General features: G+C 47.7%; 1 protein-coding gene across 1 annotated transcript in view; it reads right to left on the bottom strand.

Moving 5' to 3' along the window:
• RALGAPA2 (Ral GTPase activating protein catalytic subunit alpha 2) overlaps positions 1-15505 on the bottom strand; it is a 266689-nt gene that overhangs the window by 198068 nt on the left and 53116 nt on the right. The window contains exons 5-8 of the mRNA XM_072943695.1: positions 8094-8137; positions 5782-5959; positions 4885-5000; positions 1187-1325 (exon numbers count right to left, since the gene is read on the bottom strand). Of these exons, the coding sequence (XP_072799796.1) occupies positions 1187-1325; positions 4885-5000; positions 5782-5959; positions 8094-8137 (477 nt within the window). The remainder of the gene's footprint in view (positions 1-1186; positions 1326-4884; positions 5001-5781; positions 5960-8093; positions 8138-15505) is intronic.

Raw genomic sequence — 15505 nt, 5'->3', positions numbered from 1 at the left:
CTTTATGTCTAAAAGAATTCATAAAGTCATGTTTCATCTTCAAGATATCAGATACCACCATTTTTAAAGAAATAAAAATAAGTCTTTTTCTCATTCTTTAAATCCCACAGTCAATACGAGGATTACGTGGTATGGAATCTGAGATGCTACTTGCTGTGAGCTCGACTCTCACCAATCTTTATACACCTGAAGGCACCTGCATGAGGCAGAAAAGTTCTCAGCAAAACACTCTCATTCCATGGATATTCACAACACATCATATTTTCTACAATGCATATATGGACTACTGAGAAGATCAGAAACAATTTTTGAAAAAAATGCCCAAATAAATATAGCTAACAGAATACATATTCCAGCACCGTGAATGATCAGGACGTCAAGAACTTTCTAAATGAGCCAAGCTGCAGCTGCCCTCCCCTTTCCCGAGGGTGCGGACACACGGAAGCACCCACAGTCACCTGACTCCGCTGTCCACGTTCCCCGGGTGGAGCAGCGTCTGCTGTGACCTTTCCCCCGCCAGAACTGCTCTTGATTATTCATCTGAACAAATTTCACCCTTTTTAAAATAACAGAGAGAGGAAGACTGGCTGCCCCCATCTCCACCGGAGATGTTTCTGTCCTGTGAGTCCCCACTCCTTACAGAAGGAAAACTCTAGAAGCTCAGTGAGAAATCCCCTTGCGTCTCCTATCCCTTGGGGCTTCCTGCCCCGAGATTCCCCAATCACCCGAATGTCTGTCCCTCTGCCGGCAGCTGGCAGCACTATCTGCTGAATGAAAGATCCAATATTTTTAAAAAAGCAGACTGTGCAGCCATGCGGCTGGGGCTGGCCGACCTCACCACTGAGCAAGGTCTGGGGTCACCACACCCCCCTCCCTCTAAGAGGATACTGTAAGGAATTCTGGCTTGTTTTTACATTAAAAAATTCACTAAGTGTAATCACACCGAAAGTATCATGATACATACCAAATTATTTCTGAGTGCAGGAGCCACAGGTTCCCTGCTGCTGCTGTGAACTGCAGTAGATCTTAGTCTGAACAAACAGCTAAAGTCATTTACTGAGAAACTTTAAACCTCTTACAATAAAGTTACCACTAAATATGAGAAACAAGCATTATTTTGCTTAAAAATAATCGAAGGTCACTTGGCGGGGGCGGGACGGCCTCCCGGGGACCGGTCAGCACTCACCGAGCACAGGCTTGTAGACGTTCGTCAGCCTCGTAAACGACGGAAACAAATGGGGAAGATAATACTTTCGAAACAACGTGAAGAGAAATTTAAACCCAGTTTCCTGATTCTCCTTGTTCCTCCACTCCAGGCTGGCGGCCTGCGGACGACACGGGGAAAGGGCACACGTCCGTTCACACTGCAGACTGACAGCCACTCAACCGAAGCGCTGCTGCGCCATGGAAGTCCCCACCCCGAACAACAGCCCGGTAAATCACGCGGACGATCTTGTAATATTTTAAATTCAGAAGATGATAAGAATGAGTATTTCAGTACAAACAGTAACTACATTTAAAACAGCATTTTTACTGCACCTGCAAGGGAAAAAAGTCACGCAATGATATCACATCCTTTCGAACTTGCTCTGCTACGTACCACGCCCATGTTTATATCTACACATCCTTGGTAATCACTTCATGTTCTTTGTGCCTTTATAATGTTTAGTGAGATGTAATTAGGCGCTTCTTTTTGTAACTCAAAAGAGGCCATTTATAATAAACAGGAATTAAAGACAGCATCTCTTGCAAGGATTTCATCCCATGTTACCTACATGCAAAATCATTACCAAAATGCAAAGCTGCAGAATCTTGGGAAGGGCATAAAAAGCAGCCCACAGGCCACAGTAAAGCAGGCCAGCCAGCCCCGCTGCATAGTAAGTTTAAAGCATCCATTGTCTCTAGACACTATTTTCCCCTCAAATCGCCAGCACCATGTTCGCACAGGATGAGCTCCAGAGCAGGGAGCGGCCCATACAAGCCTGGAGGGCAGCCTGGTAGCAGAAGCGCTGTCCCTCCCCGACAGAGGGACACACGAGCCCCTGGGGAAGGCCTGTCGCACCAGGTGGACCGCACAGAGCTCTAAAGCAGAGCTTCCCAACTGCCTTCAGGACTCAGCCTACCCGGAACAGGGTAGTATCTGTGTGGCACGTGAGGTGGGGGGTGAGGGGCTTCGGCCAACGCGGGGGCGGGGGCTCAGCGGCTGCCGTCTGTCAGATGTGCCCCGGCTGAGCCACGGGGGACACTCTGCTCTGAGGCCTCGCCCCAGCAGATGGAGGGAGTGGGTACACAGGCACACACAGCTCCGCACACAGTCTGGCGGCTTCACCTCCACCCTCTGTCAATGGCATCCCCCCTCTAGCGGGGTCCTGGGGTCACGTGACATCCGAGGTCACACAGCTCACCAGTGACATGTCTACGGTGGAAACCCCAGTCCCCCGACACACCCAAGGTCTAGGCGCCCTGCTGATTTCCCAGGGCGCAGGGGATGCCCGACCACTTCTGAGCAGACGGGGCTGAGATATACACAGGAAGGGCCGGCGCAGCTAGCACAGGGAGCTCACGGGAGACAATGGGGACCTAGGGCGGGCTCTCAGGATTTGAGGGCCCATGCTTCGGATGCTAAAGGATTCGGGAACAGGACAGTGCACAGGACCACCCCCAGGACGAGGTGGGCAGAGAGGGCAGCCAAGGACTGACCTCTAAGGTTGGCAGAGAGAAGCGCAGAATCCTCCAGAAAACTGGAAAGGAGTAAAGAAAGGGGGAGAGAAGCTGGGGGAGGCACCCCAGCAGGAGAGGCTCTGATGAAGGAGGGATCCCTGCCACATCGCCTGAAGGATCAAGGACGGCAGACACCAGAGGGTCCTGCTCTGGACCTGACTCCAGATCCCTCGGCGTCCTAGGCCCCCGACCCAGCAGTGACAGGGCAAAGGCAGGTGACAGTCACATCCAAGGCACGTCAGGCGGGGAAGTGGACTTGGCGGAGATTGTTACGTCCACGGCCCGGGCTGCGCAGGGGAGGGCGCGGCCTGAACGACGCCGGAGGAGCTCGGGGACGAGCGGAGTGTTCACTGGGAGTAAAGGATCAGTAGCTTTTCTCTGAACCATATCAATGTTCAGAAACAGAGACCAAGAGACATAAATCCCCTACTGAAACCGTAAGCTAACAATTTCAGTTCTCTTTTCAGCGGGTAAATATAAGAGAAAGAAGCAGGTGACGTAAAGGAGCCCCAGGCTGAAGGCAGGAGGAGGTAATCCCATGGGCTTCCTTCCTCTCCCCCGACTCTGCGGATTCCGGACCATCCCTCTGCCTCTGGGCCGGCTGCTCCCCCACCCCGGTCTCACCAGCAGAGAGAACCAGGCAGTGGGGCAGCAAACAGCCCAAAGCAGGTAAACGCTCTGAGATAACAGAAAAGATCCGTACTGGTCTCTGCCCCTGGTTCCTGGCACAGAGCTCCTAAAACTCTTGTAAATTTTTTTTAATGTTATTTTTTATTGAAGTGTAGTTGATTTACAACGTTAGTTTCAGGTGTACAGCAAAGCGATTCAGTTATACATATACACACATATATGTATTTTTCAGATTCCTTTCCATTATAGCTTATTACAAGAAACTGAAATTTAAAAAAAAAAACTGAACATAGCTCCCTGTGCTCTACAGTAGGTCCCTGTTGTTTACCTATTTTATACATAGTAGTACATATCTGTTAATCCCAAACTCCTAATTTATCCCTCCCCTACCCCTTTCCTGGAAACCTCTGGAGACCAGTTTGTTTTCTATGTCCGAGCATCCACTTCTGCAGACCCTTGCAGGTTCTACGTGATAAGAGCACCAGGCTCCCTGAAGGGTGCCCGGATGGGGACCGGTCACCAGAAGGACAGAGCCAGAATGGAAATCTGGAATCTGCAGCTTCTGCCCGCCCCACCCCAAGGCACCAGAGCAGGGGAGGGGCAGGAAGCGGGGTTAACTTCTGATCCTGCCCCCGCAAGGACGTGCCCTAAAAATCCCAACAGCCTGGGTCTCAGGGAGCTTCCAGGCTGAACACAGCCCCAGACCAGGAGGGTGACGCACCCGGGCCACAGGGACGGGAGACCCTGCGCTCAGGCCCTCCTGGGCCTCGCCTCATGTGTCTCCATCAGCTATTCGCCCTGTCCTTTATCACACCCTTTACAAACAGGGCCTCCCTGAGCTCTGTGAGCCACTCTAGGAAACTAACTGAACCCAACGAGGGAACAGGGACCCTCTGATTTGTAGCCACGTTGGACAGAAGTTGTGGGGAACCTGGGGACATAATCCCCGCGACTGGCCTCTGAATGGGGTGGGAGCAGCCAGACAGGACCGGGTCTTGTCCCGTGACAACTGAGGCTCCTCCAGGAAGGATGCGTCAGAACTGAGTTACACTGCAAGACACTCAGCTGGGGCCACGGGGAATTACTGGCGGGAGAGAATTCCCACACACTTGGTGAGCAGACGCGTTTTAAGGGCGGTGTTCTGTGTGAATAATATGAAATAAGGGACAGTAAAGGAGACAGACAGATGGAGACCTGGATAGTTTACACACACACACACACACACACACACACACTATGACACACATATAGTAACTCACACACACACACAGACACAGATACAGTATCACACACACAGAGTCTCACACACACACACATAGTAACTCACACACACACACACACACACACACAGTACGTACGCCTGGTCTTTGCTAAGTGACCTGGCACATATTCTCTGCTTAGTGAAATATCACATCAAATTATCTCAAAGAAAAAGTAGAAACATAAAAGATGGATGAACAGGAAGAAAAAGGCAACGTGTTTTCTCTCCTGTTGAGAACACGGCCACTGAATCATCTCTGATTTTGCTCATACCTGGATAACCATATATTTCAACAGTATTTGAAGAAAAAAGCATGTTTGGTCCTCAGCAACCTTTTCCCCTGATACGGCTGGCAGGAGTGGAGTGATTTCTTCTGGATATATCTTTGCTGCAGAGTGAGAAATAATGAAAGCTCTTTCAGCAAAGTTGAATTTTAAACAGGGCTTTAAAAAATGGCCTCTATCAAAATACATGTATCCACGCCCTGCTCACCCTGCAGGCCGAGCCGGTGCCCACGGAGGGCGCGGCCGGGACACGTGGGACGGGTCCCCATGAAGCACCTGCTCACTGGACCACCCTTCTCCCTTCCACCCTCCGCTCTGGCCCGCCCAAGATCAAACAGCTGACATTGGGCAACAAGGTGAGCTGCAGTAATGAACCAATGGCCCTAACAGGCAAGTTCCTTGAAAACTCACAGGGCACAGATGACTGCCATTAATAGTCCCATGAGGCCACTGCTGTCCTCCCACAGAGGCCGCATGAAAACACACAGCTGGCCAAAGAGCACTGGGTGAGAGCTGAGCGTCCACGGAGAAACCCGCAGCGTCGAGGACAAGCAGCGCTCGGGGTGCAGACCTCGTCTCATTAACAGCAACAGGAACGCCCCAGATGGACCCTGGGTCTCTGCTCTTGCCAACGCTCATCCCCTCCCTGCCGCCCTGTCCCCACCCCTCTCTAAACCTCTCCTGGCACGTGTCACACAGAACAGACCCTAATCCTGGCAATTCTAACATGTGCAGGGATCCCCTGTGAGCGCCAACAGGGGTAGGCCCTCTTCAGGGCCCACTGATGAAGTCACGGTTTCTGTTCAGGACAAGGACAGACCAGGGGATCCCTCCACGTAGCTTCAAGGGGACTCTGCACCTGGAGGGTCGGCAGGCGTCACTCACCGTCAGCTGCACTGGGGCTGGGGTTGATCAGGGTCTCCAGTGTACACGGCCCCCAGGACGACACTACGGCTGGGAACCCCGGCACCAGGCAGGCAAAAATCAGCACCTGCTCCTCCGCACAGTTCGTCTGAAGTGCTTGGAGCCACAGAAGAAACAGCCGGATCCCTTCACATCTTATCTACAACAAAATGAAAGGCCACGAAATGAGACATGCGCACGTCTTTGTGGAAGTGCGGCGCGACGTGGCACTGGTTCTGAGGGGAGAAGTGCAGTTAGAGGCGTTACTCAAGTCCTGCACCAAGTTCCTCCCTTAGTGACCAGGAAGCAAGGAGCCGTGCGCCGTGGAGGGAGGACCGCGTGACTTCACTGTAAACTCGGGGCGACGGCAGAGTTCACCACAAAGCACCAGAGTGGGATTCAGTGAGTCTGAACTGGCCGGCTCACAGTAAGTGCTGTGAGAATATCTCCCGTGAGCTGTATTTCACCCCTTCGGGTGATGGCCCATAGCATCAACCCTCGATTACCCTTGAAAACAACGCAAAGATCATCTTCCCCGAAATCTACACTGCGCTTTGGAAAGGCTTTTTGTCGTCTCATGACATTGTGCATATATATATGACGGTCCTGAAAATCAGAACACCTGGCGCTGAACAGGACCCTGAAGACCTGGCTCCGTGGGACAGGGCAGCCCGGCTTCCCTGCCAGTCCCTACGGCCCTCTCCCGCGCCTGTGCCCGGCTCCCAGTCGTCAGCATCCCGGAAAGAAAACCCCAATGTGGGCAGAAGTGCCCTTTTCCTCCTCGGCACTTACTTTCAATGTCATCCCATCCCTGGAATTTCTAAACAGAGGTACCTCCGTTTTTACATTCCTAAACGGCTAAAAAGAAAAGGTCAATAAAAGAAGTCCAATAAGCCAAAGAGATGAGAGGAATGTCAGCTGAAGGGCGTCCTGAGCTCCGGATGCCGGCGGACCGAGGGGCCGCCTGATCTCCGATTTGTCCAGAGCCCGGGCCCAAGCCAAATCCGAGGCTCTGCAGGAAAGGTAAGAGGAGGAGAGACTGGGAGGGAGGGAGAAAAAGCCTGGTTGACTTCTCACTGAAGTCAAACCCACCGAGACAGACACCCATGTCATGACAGTGCTGCCCCGCCACCCGTGGACCCGCGGTGCCCTCCCAGACATGCCCGTGGGCCCGGCACTGCCCCGGGTGCCTGCTGCACTTGTCCTCCTGTCCCCAGTAGGTGAGGTGGGTGGTGACATTGCTGAGGACGCAATGATATTCAGCGCCAGACACAAAAAGGCAGAGCTCCATGAATGTCTAACCAAATTAGAGTAAATTTAACAAGACAGAAGTTTTCACAACATTCTACCACAAGTCTCCAATTTTTTGTTAACTGCATTTAAGATAATTAAATACAATAAAGCCAATAATAAATGGAAGCTAACAACCTGATAAGTTTTAGCTAGAAGACCATTCATTGAACAGGAGGGACACAATACAGAAAAACTATCATGAAGCCAGGGACAGCTCACCTCGTTTTTTTCAACAGCTAAGAGATAGTGAACCTATCAAGGTGAGTGGCTAGGATTGTTTAAACTCGTCTAAAACCAAAAATGGATTAGCTTATTGAAAGCACACACACCAGTCAAATAGCTACAAGTGAATTATCTCCCACAATACATACGTCCCAGGCTGGCTTCTCTTGTCACTTACATTTTAGGGCTATTGTATCTTAGAGCCCAGTGGTCTCTTGCCATTATAAAAGACACATTAAAATAAGCTAATTTCAACCTAAATTACAAGATCTGCTGCAAATAAATCTTTAAGAGTAAGGCTCTGCTGCTCTCCCCGGCCCCAACCCAATCAAAGCTCAAAAATAGCAAAAATAATTCAGAAACAACTATAATCTTAACACCAAGATCACTGGGATGAACAGAATCAGGCACATTAACTCTGAAGCTTAGGAAGAAACTGGTTCAACCCCTTCTCTTTTCTCACGATAAAACTGGGGCAGTTAGCAGCTTGGCCGTGGTTCCCTGGCCGCACCCCGCAGAATCAAAATGAGAACTCAGACTCCAAACTCCAAATCCCAAGCCACTTTCTCCTAATAATACTTCAGGTGTCTACCACAATAAATCATGACTGAAGAACAAAAACTCTAACAATACTTCGCATATAATTTCTCAACTAAAAATAAAAACTAATTAAATGGCTTCTAAAGATTTTTTTTCAAAATGGTCTAATTTTGTCACTTTATGGCATAAATAAGTTTAAGAGTAATGAAAAATGCCACACTTTCATCTAAAATAAATACCTTAATAGAATTTCCAGTGTGTAGAAGCTTCTTTAAAGTTGAGCCTGAAAGTTTAAAATAATGAATTAGAAATGGAGCATATGAATGCATATTTAAGATCTACTTTTTAAATACTGGTTTTAGGAAGAAAAACTTATTTATGACAAAAGATATCATTTTTCAAAAATAAAAAGAAGAAGGCTGACCTTCAGAAGCAAAGCAATGTCACAGGAGAGATGTTTTTAAAAAAACTATTTTAAGGATGAACCTCTTCAAAATTCTTTTAAAAGAGTCAAAATGACTGACATTTAAGGTAACCCAAATGCCCTCGGTGGGATACGTGCAAATGTCTCTGTCAGCGTAAAATGAGTAATTTTTTAAAATCTCTAAAGGAAAAAATAGTATAAAATTACTGCTCACAAACACTTTTATAGGAACATTTTACAAGTATTCAGGACAGCATGTTTCTCTCCCTGCGAGGACAACCACATTTATGGGTTCGGTCCATCAATAAATCACCCAGCGGAGGACTCTGGTCACTGCCAAGGAGGGGAAGCAAGATGTACACGGAGCTACATGGCCAGCTGCAGCCGTGGTGCTCAGCCGCTGTGATGAGAAGGCCTCTCTCACGAAGACACAAACATGTTACCCGTTACTCTGCAGGTGTGTTCACACCTTTGCACGGGCATGGCGTGGCAACCACACTGAAACACCATGTGCAGCATCTAAATGAGATCTTTTTGATGGGTACATGTATATTTTTTATTGATGTATAGTCAGTTCACAATGTTGTGTCAGTTTCTGGTGTACAGTAACATGTTACAGTCACCTGTGAACATACATATATTGTTTTCATAGTCTGTTTCATTATAAGTTACGACAAGATGTTGAATATAGTTCCCTGTGCTCTACAATATAAACTTGCTGTTTATCTATTTTACATACAGTAGTTAGTATCTGCAAATCTATCAATTTATCTATCAATTTATCCCTCTACCCCCTTTCCTCCCTGGTAACCACAAGTTTGTTTTCTATGTCTGTGAGTCTGTTTCTGTTTTGTAAATAAGTTAATTTGCCTCATGTTTTTAGATTCCACATGAGTGATACCATGTGGTATTTTTCTTTCTCTGCTGACTTACTTCACTTACTATGATAATCTCGAAGTCCATCCATGTTGCTCAAATGGCATTATTTTATTTTTTCATGGCTGAATAGTATTCCATTGCATATCTAAATGAGATCTTAACCTCAAAAAGGAAGTAACCTTTCAAAATAAAAATATATTGGAATATATATATTTTAGAAATATATATTTTAATATATATTGAAATATATATTAAATGAGAGAAACTTTTTTCCCAATTTTTAGGGGAGAAAAGTATTTAGATTTCCTGATGAAAAGTTCTGTGCAATATTTTAGAGTTGGATATCAAGTCACATGTACTCCATCAAAGTACTTCAAAGAGATGCACCAGGAACTGGGGCAGGTCCACGAGGACAGGCACACATGTGTCAGTGAAACGTAGGCACTTCAGGAATGCATTCGCTGGAATGAGACCGCCAGCTGAGGGACCTTTTACAACGGCAGTGCTGTCTATGACACCTCTCCCTGACCCAGGGGAAACTCACCACTGTCACGACTGGGTTACGGCACTCAATGACTAACGGCCTGTGATTAACTAAGGACGTTAAAGTGCCGTCCTCTCTCCACTTTTGCCGTCACCATGTCCAGCGATTTTTGGTCTAGAGTCAGCATGGACTAACTAGCCTGGGCTCTCTCACAGCTAAGGTTCAAGTGCCCGGGTCACAGCAGTCATGGGACTACTTAGCTCACACTTTCCTCCACCGAGGGCCTTGTCCCTTGCCTCTGCGTCCATCTGTTCTTGGACAAAGTCCATTCTGCCCCAGTGCAATGTTTGCTCCCTTATGTCTAGGAGGGCGTCATGATACAGGGCAGGGCCAACAGACGCCTCACCTCCCAGAGACTCGGGATAAAGTCTACACAGACAGCACTCCTCCCAGGCATCGGCCAAATCCATCACCCTGCAATGCAGTCTCGGAAATGCCTTCTCCTGCTCATTGTGCGTGACCGTCAGAGATGCTCAGGCCTTCCCCTGCTTGAAATAGGCCCAGCATTTTCATTTTTAACTTGTAGCCTACCCACAGTTGCCTTTATCCACTCTTCCCTACACAGGGACATGAGCAGAAGATCAGAGGACACGGTAGCTACCAGGAGGGACCAGGCAGCAAAGTCAAGGGAGAGAGGTTTCTGCACAGCAGGTGGTGGATGAGGTCCGGAATTGGCCTTGAAGGAGAAAAAGACCATGATCTCACCTCCATCCTGAAGGAGACAGAGGAGAATCAGTGAAAACCCAGGTTTCAGTAGCCAAGGAGGTAAAAGCCAGAGGCTGAGGTTGTAGGGCTGTTGCCTAACCCAAGAAGAGGGCTCCGTGAGGGCAGAGCACAAAGTGGGAAGGAGGGGAAGAAAGAGCAGGGATGGTGGGGGCGCTGGGGAGAGGACCCGGAAGGTGGCAAGGGCATGGGGGTAGGATCTATGAGGTGGTGAGGGCATTGGAGGAGGACCCAGGAGGTGGTGGGGCACCAGAGAGAGGACCTGGGAGGCGGTGAGGGCATTGGAGGAGGACCCAGGAGGTGGTGAGGGTGCAGGGGAGAGGACCCAGGAGGTGGCGAGGGCATCGCAGGGAGGACCCGGGAGGTGGTGAGGGCGCAGGGGAGAGGACCTGGGAGGTGGCGAGGGCATCGGAGGGAGGACCTGGGAGGTGGCAAGGGCATCAGAGAGAGAACCTGGGAGGTGGCGAGGGTACTGGGGGTAGGAACTGGGAGGTGGCGAGGGCACAGGGGAGAGGACCTGGGAGGTGGTGAGGGCATCTGAGGGAGGATTCAGGAGGTGGCGAGGGTGCAGGGGAGAGGACCCAGCAGATGGCAAGGGCATCAGAGGGAGGACCTGGGAGGTGGCGAGGGCATCGGAGGGAGGACCTGGGAGGTGGCAAGGGCATCAGAGAGAGAACCTGGGAGGTGGCGAGGGCATCGGAGGGAGGACCTGGGAGGTGGCAAGGGCATCAGAGAGAGAACCTGGGAGGTGGCGAGGGTACTGGGGGGAGGAACTGGGAGGTGGCGAGGGCACAGGGGAGAGGACCTGGGAGGTGGTGAGGGCATCTGAGGGAGGATTCAGGAGGTGGCGAGGGTGCAGGGGAGAGGACCCAGCAGATGGCAAGGGCATCAGAGGGAGGACCTGGGAGGTGGCGAGGGTGCAGGGGAGAGGACTCAGGAAGTGGCGAGGGTGCAGGGGAGTGGACCCAGGAGGTGGTGAGGGCATCGGAGGGAGGACCCAGGAGGTAGCGAGGGCGCAGGGGAGAGGACCCAGGAGGTGGTAGGGTACCGGGGGAAGGAACTGGGAGGTGGTGAGGGTACCGGGGAGAGGACCTGGGAGATAGGGCATCACAGAGGAAACCTTCTTAAAGTGGACCCATGTATAATTAAATCCTGTACTGATGACTCATGGGCATATTAAGAGGTGCTACCACCTGCCCTTGCACCAAATATCCCCGGTTTGCCGATGTGCCACTCTTTGTCATCTTCTCACTTCCTGTCAGTTCTCGGTACTGCTCACAGATAAGGCTTCAAGCAGCCACGTTTATCCACCATGATTTACTGGCCTAAAAGTGACTTCAGGAAAAATTTAAAAAACAATTTTTCCATTTGTAATAAGGAATGGAAATTTGCAAACAGTTGAGAAGCAGGTCAACACACACATCACAGAGTTCGCAAGTGCTGGGTCAGCCACTTCCCGAATCTCCTTACCCTCCAAACATCCTTAAAGCAGTATCTCGAGATGCTTGGAATAATGATCCAGTGCTCACTTCACATTGCAAAACTCAGAGTTCAAATATGTTTCCTCCTTCGATGATGCACAGCAAGGACCCAGCCTGAAAAACCTTACAGACTATTTTTTCCCTCTAAAAACAGTCTTAAGAGAAATAGAATGTCTCTCTCTAAACAGACAAAACCAGGTGACAGGATAAGAAACAGACTTCAAACGCTGCGGCAGTTAATACTTCGAATTATTTCCTTCCTTCTCAGGGTAAAATGTGCCTAACGGGTGGGTCTGAGGGCTTCTAAGACTCAGAATACAGGAGTGGCTCTTACTTCAGATTCCTCTGCTCAGTAATAAGCATTTGCACTGTGGGACAGGAAGTAGCCTGCATCAGTGGTGTGAAAACCAAACTTGAAGGTGCTAACCTAGTATTTCAGGGTTCCTTGGCCCCAGCCAGCCCCAATTAGCACTGAATTAAGAAGTCTACCCAGCAGCATTCTCCCTGTTAGGTGAGGACTGCTAGACATCCAGGGTGCAGATAGCCAGGAGTAAGGAAGCTGAGGTGCCCAGACTTCCCAGTGCTGTGAAAAGCCTCCTGCCCTCGCCTCGGAGACTTTGCGGAAGTCAAGATGCCAGTGCTAAGGAGATACCGAAGGCACGTTCCTTCCCTTCGAAACCTGGTGTTTCCCCATGGTTTCTTCCTTTCTATAACTAACTTGGTCAAGACCTTGAGTGACAGAGAGTAACAGTTTTAACAGATGCAAACAAACTGGAAAGAATGCAAGAGGTACAGTGGGGGATGTTAAAAAAAAAAAGTGTAGAATTACAAGTCCACAATCCCCTACTGCAAACTCAAAATCCAAAAACCTATGAATACGGAACCTCTTCTGTGCAATTCTTTAGCGGACAGGACCTGACCTGAGCTGAACTCCTGTGGTGGCAACACCGGACTAACTGACTAAGGCCTTTGTGGGCCAAGTTCTCCCACTGAGGACGCCTGCTTACATCTTAGGCTACGGAAAGGACAACACTCCAGGTTCCAGGTACTGCCCAGACCCCTGGAGGGTTACGTACAGACGTTAATGCTGTGTTCATGTTCGTTATACACCAATGCGCCTCACTACCACTCTAAAATCTGAAAAGCTCTGATTCCAATGCGCATCTAGCCTGAAGATCACGATAAAAGAGACGTGGACCTGTCTAAACACCACTTTCTACCCACTTTGATAAATCGTGCAAAACTCTATCTGAAAAGATCCTGTGTGATTCAGGCATGAAGTACACAAGAGTCAATAATAAGGATGATTTTGTATGTAAAGGCTCCTACGTGAGTGTCCTGACACAGGACTCATCCTGACCGAGTTACAGAGCTGACTTCGTCTACACAGCAGAGCAACAGAAAACCAACACCCACCCTCTCTGTGGCTCAGAAGACCCAGTGCTCCGCAGCCCTGAGCTCAAAGTCACCGTTCTCAGAAAGTTACTCTTAAACTGGGTGCAAAAGCTACTTGTACCAGCAATTTTATCCCACCCCCGAGGACCTGGACAGAGTTTAGGTAATACTATGCACTACCCACTAGATCTGTGAAGTTCCCACAACACAAAATGGCAAATTAATTTCCACACGTAGCTCTAATAAGTTTATTCACACTGAGCGGGGCCTACGAGTCTTCAGACTTTTTGAAGTACCATCTGAAGAAACTGAGGATGGCTTTCCTCCAGACAACATAAATAAAAGGGAGGGATTCTAACTGACACAGACAAACACCGCGTGCAGTCACTCTGCATTGTCCTGCATTGCTGCTACACCAGGGAACATCGCAAACTCCCAGGATGTTCCTCAGAATCATACCTAACGTCTGATTTTTTTTATTTTCAATTTAAATACAGAGGGTCAAAGCATCAGTTAAGCAGAAATGCTGTCAACAACTCTAACATTCTAAGAAAAACTTCTTTTGTGTGTTTGAAGGACTCAAAGACCAAGACATCCTAAAATAACGATTTATCCATTCAGTTCAACAGATTTATTAAGTATATATACTTTACTTTCTTTACATTTTGACATTTGTAACATATAATTCCATTTATATGAGGGCCAGAGTTTTCACAGAAATCATCCTAAATTAAGTTCAGGATCTGGAATTTTGGTATATCCACTGATGGTGCCATGTTCTCTCAGTTTCCATGCCTTTTACATATTGATTAATCTCCTACCTAGAAAGCCCTCTCCACACTCACATTTGAAGGCTCAGATTGGAATCACCTTTCAAAGCCTTCCTCAATTTCTCTGAGTAAAATTATTCAACTTTTCTCCTTTGCTACTTTGTATGCCTTTTATAGCAACAATCACACTGTAATTATTTTTTCTCATCTAATCCCCATTAGGCAATCAACTTACATAATACAGCATGGTGAGATACTCTGCTTTTGTCCCTGAACTTTGTACATGAATGTCTCTCCCTCAATAAACATTTGAACGAATGAATGATCAAATAGAGAAGCTTCTGTAATAAGGTCATGCTCTCCTCAAATATGATCATCCGGTAAGGTAGAAAAATTAGAAGAAATGTCAGTCTTCTAAGGCAGAAGGACTAAACCAAGCCTTTTAACAAGAAGGCAGAATTCACAATCAATACCACAAATTACGCCAGCTGTACTGTGAATACAGGATGGAGATGAAACGCTGTTGGATGTCAAGAACTGGACAGAAGGGCAGTGATGGGAACTTGCTCTATTGCAAGTTTCCTCTCGCTGCTACATCCTAAAACATTCAAGCAAAATAATTCCGAGTCAATGACAAAGGCCTGAAGAGTAAGATATTCTTATAAGGGAAAGCGTAAAACTATTTAAGAAAAATACTCCAGATCAATGTTTCTCAAACTTTATGTGCACAGGCATCCTCTGGGACTCTCTCTCTTTTTTTAACCCTTTTTTTTGGGGGGGGGTGAGGATGATTAGGTTTATTCATTTATTTATTTTTATTTAAAAAATTTTTATTGAAGTGCAGTTGATTTACACTGTCAGTTTCATGGGTACAGCAAAGCAATTCAGTTATACATACACATACATATATTTTCTTTCTTTTCAGATTCTTTTCCATTATATGTTATTATAAGAAATTAAAGATTGTCCCCTGTGCTATATAGTAGATCCTTGTTGTCTATCTATTTCATGTATAGTAATGTGTGTCTGTTAACCGCCAACCCCTGTGTATCCCTCTTTGCCCTTCCCCTCTGGTAACTATAGTTTGTTTTCTATGTCTGTGAGTCTGTTTTTGGTTTGTGGATAGATGTGTATCATTTTTTTAGATTCCACATATATATGATATCACATGACATTTGTATTTTGCTGCCTGACTTACTTCACTTAATGTGATCATCTCTAGGTCCATCCATGTTGCTGTATGTGGCATTATTTCATTCTTTTTTATGGCTGAGTAATAGTCCATTGTTTCTATGTACCACAAGAATAAATATATTCATTTATTTTATTTATTTATTTTATTTTAATTTTTAATGGAGGCACTAGGGATGAACCCAGAACCTCATGCATGCCAAGAACCCAGGACCTCTTGCATGCCAAGCACGCACTCTACCAC

Source organism: Vicugna pacos, chromosome 19 (assembly GCF_048564905.1).
Source record: "Vicugna pacos chromosome 19, VicPac4, whole genome shotgun sequence".
Taxonomy (NCBI): Eukaryota; Metazoa; Chordata; class Mammalia; order Artiodactyla; family Camelidae; genus Vicugna; species Vicugna pacos.
Note: the sequence above shows the minus strand (reverse complement) of the source record. Positions and strands in the feature narration are given on the sequence as shown.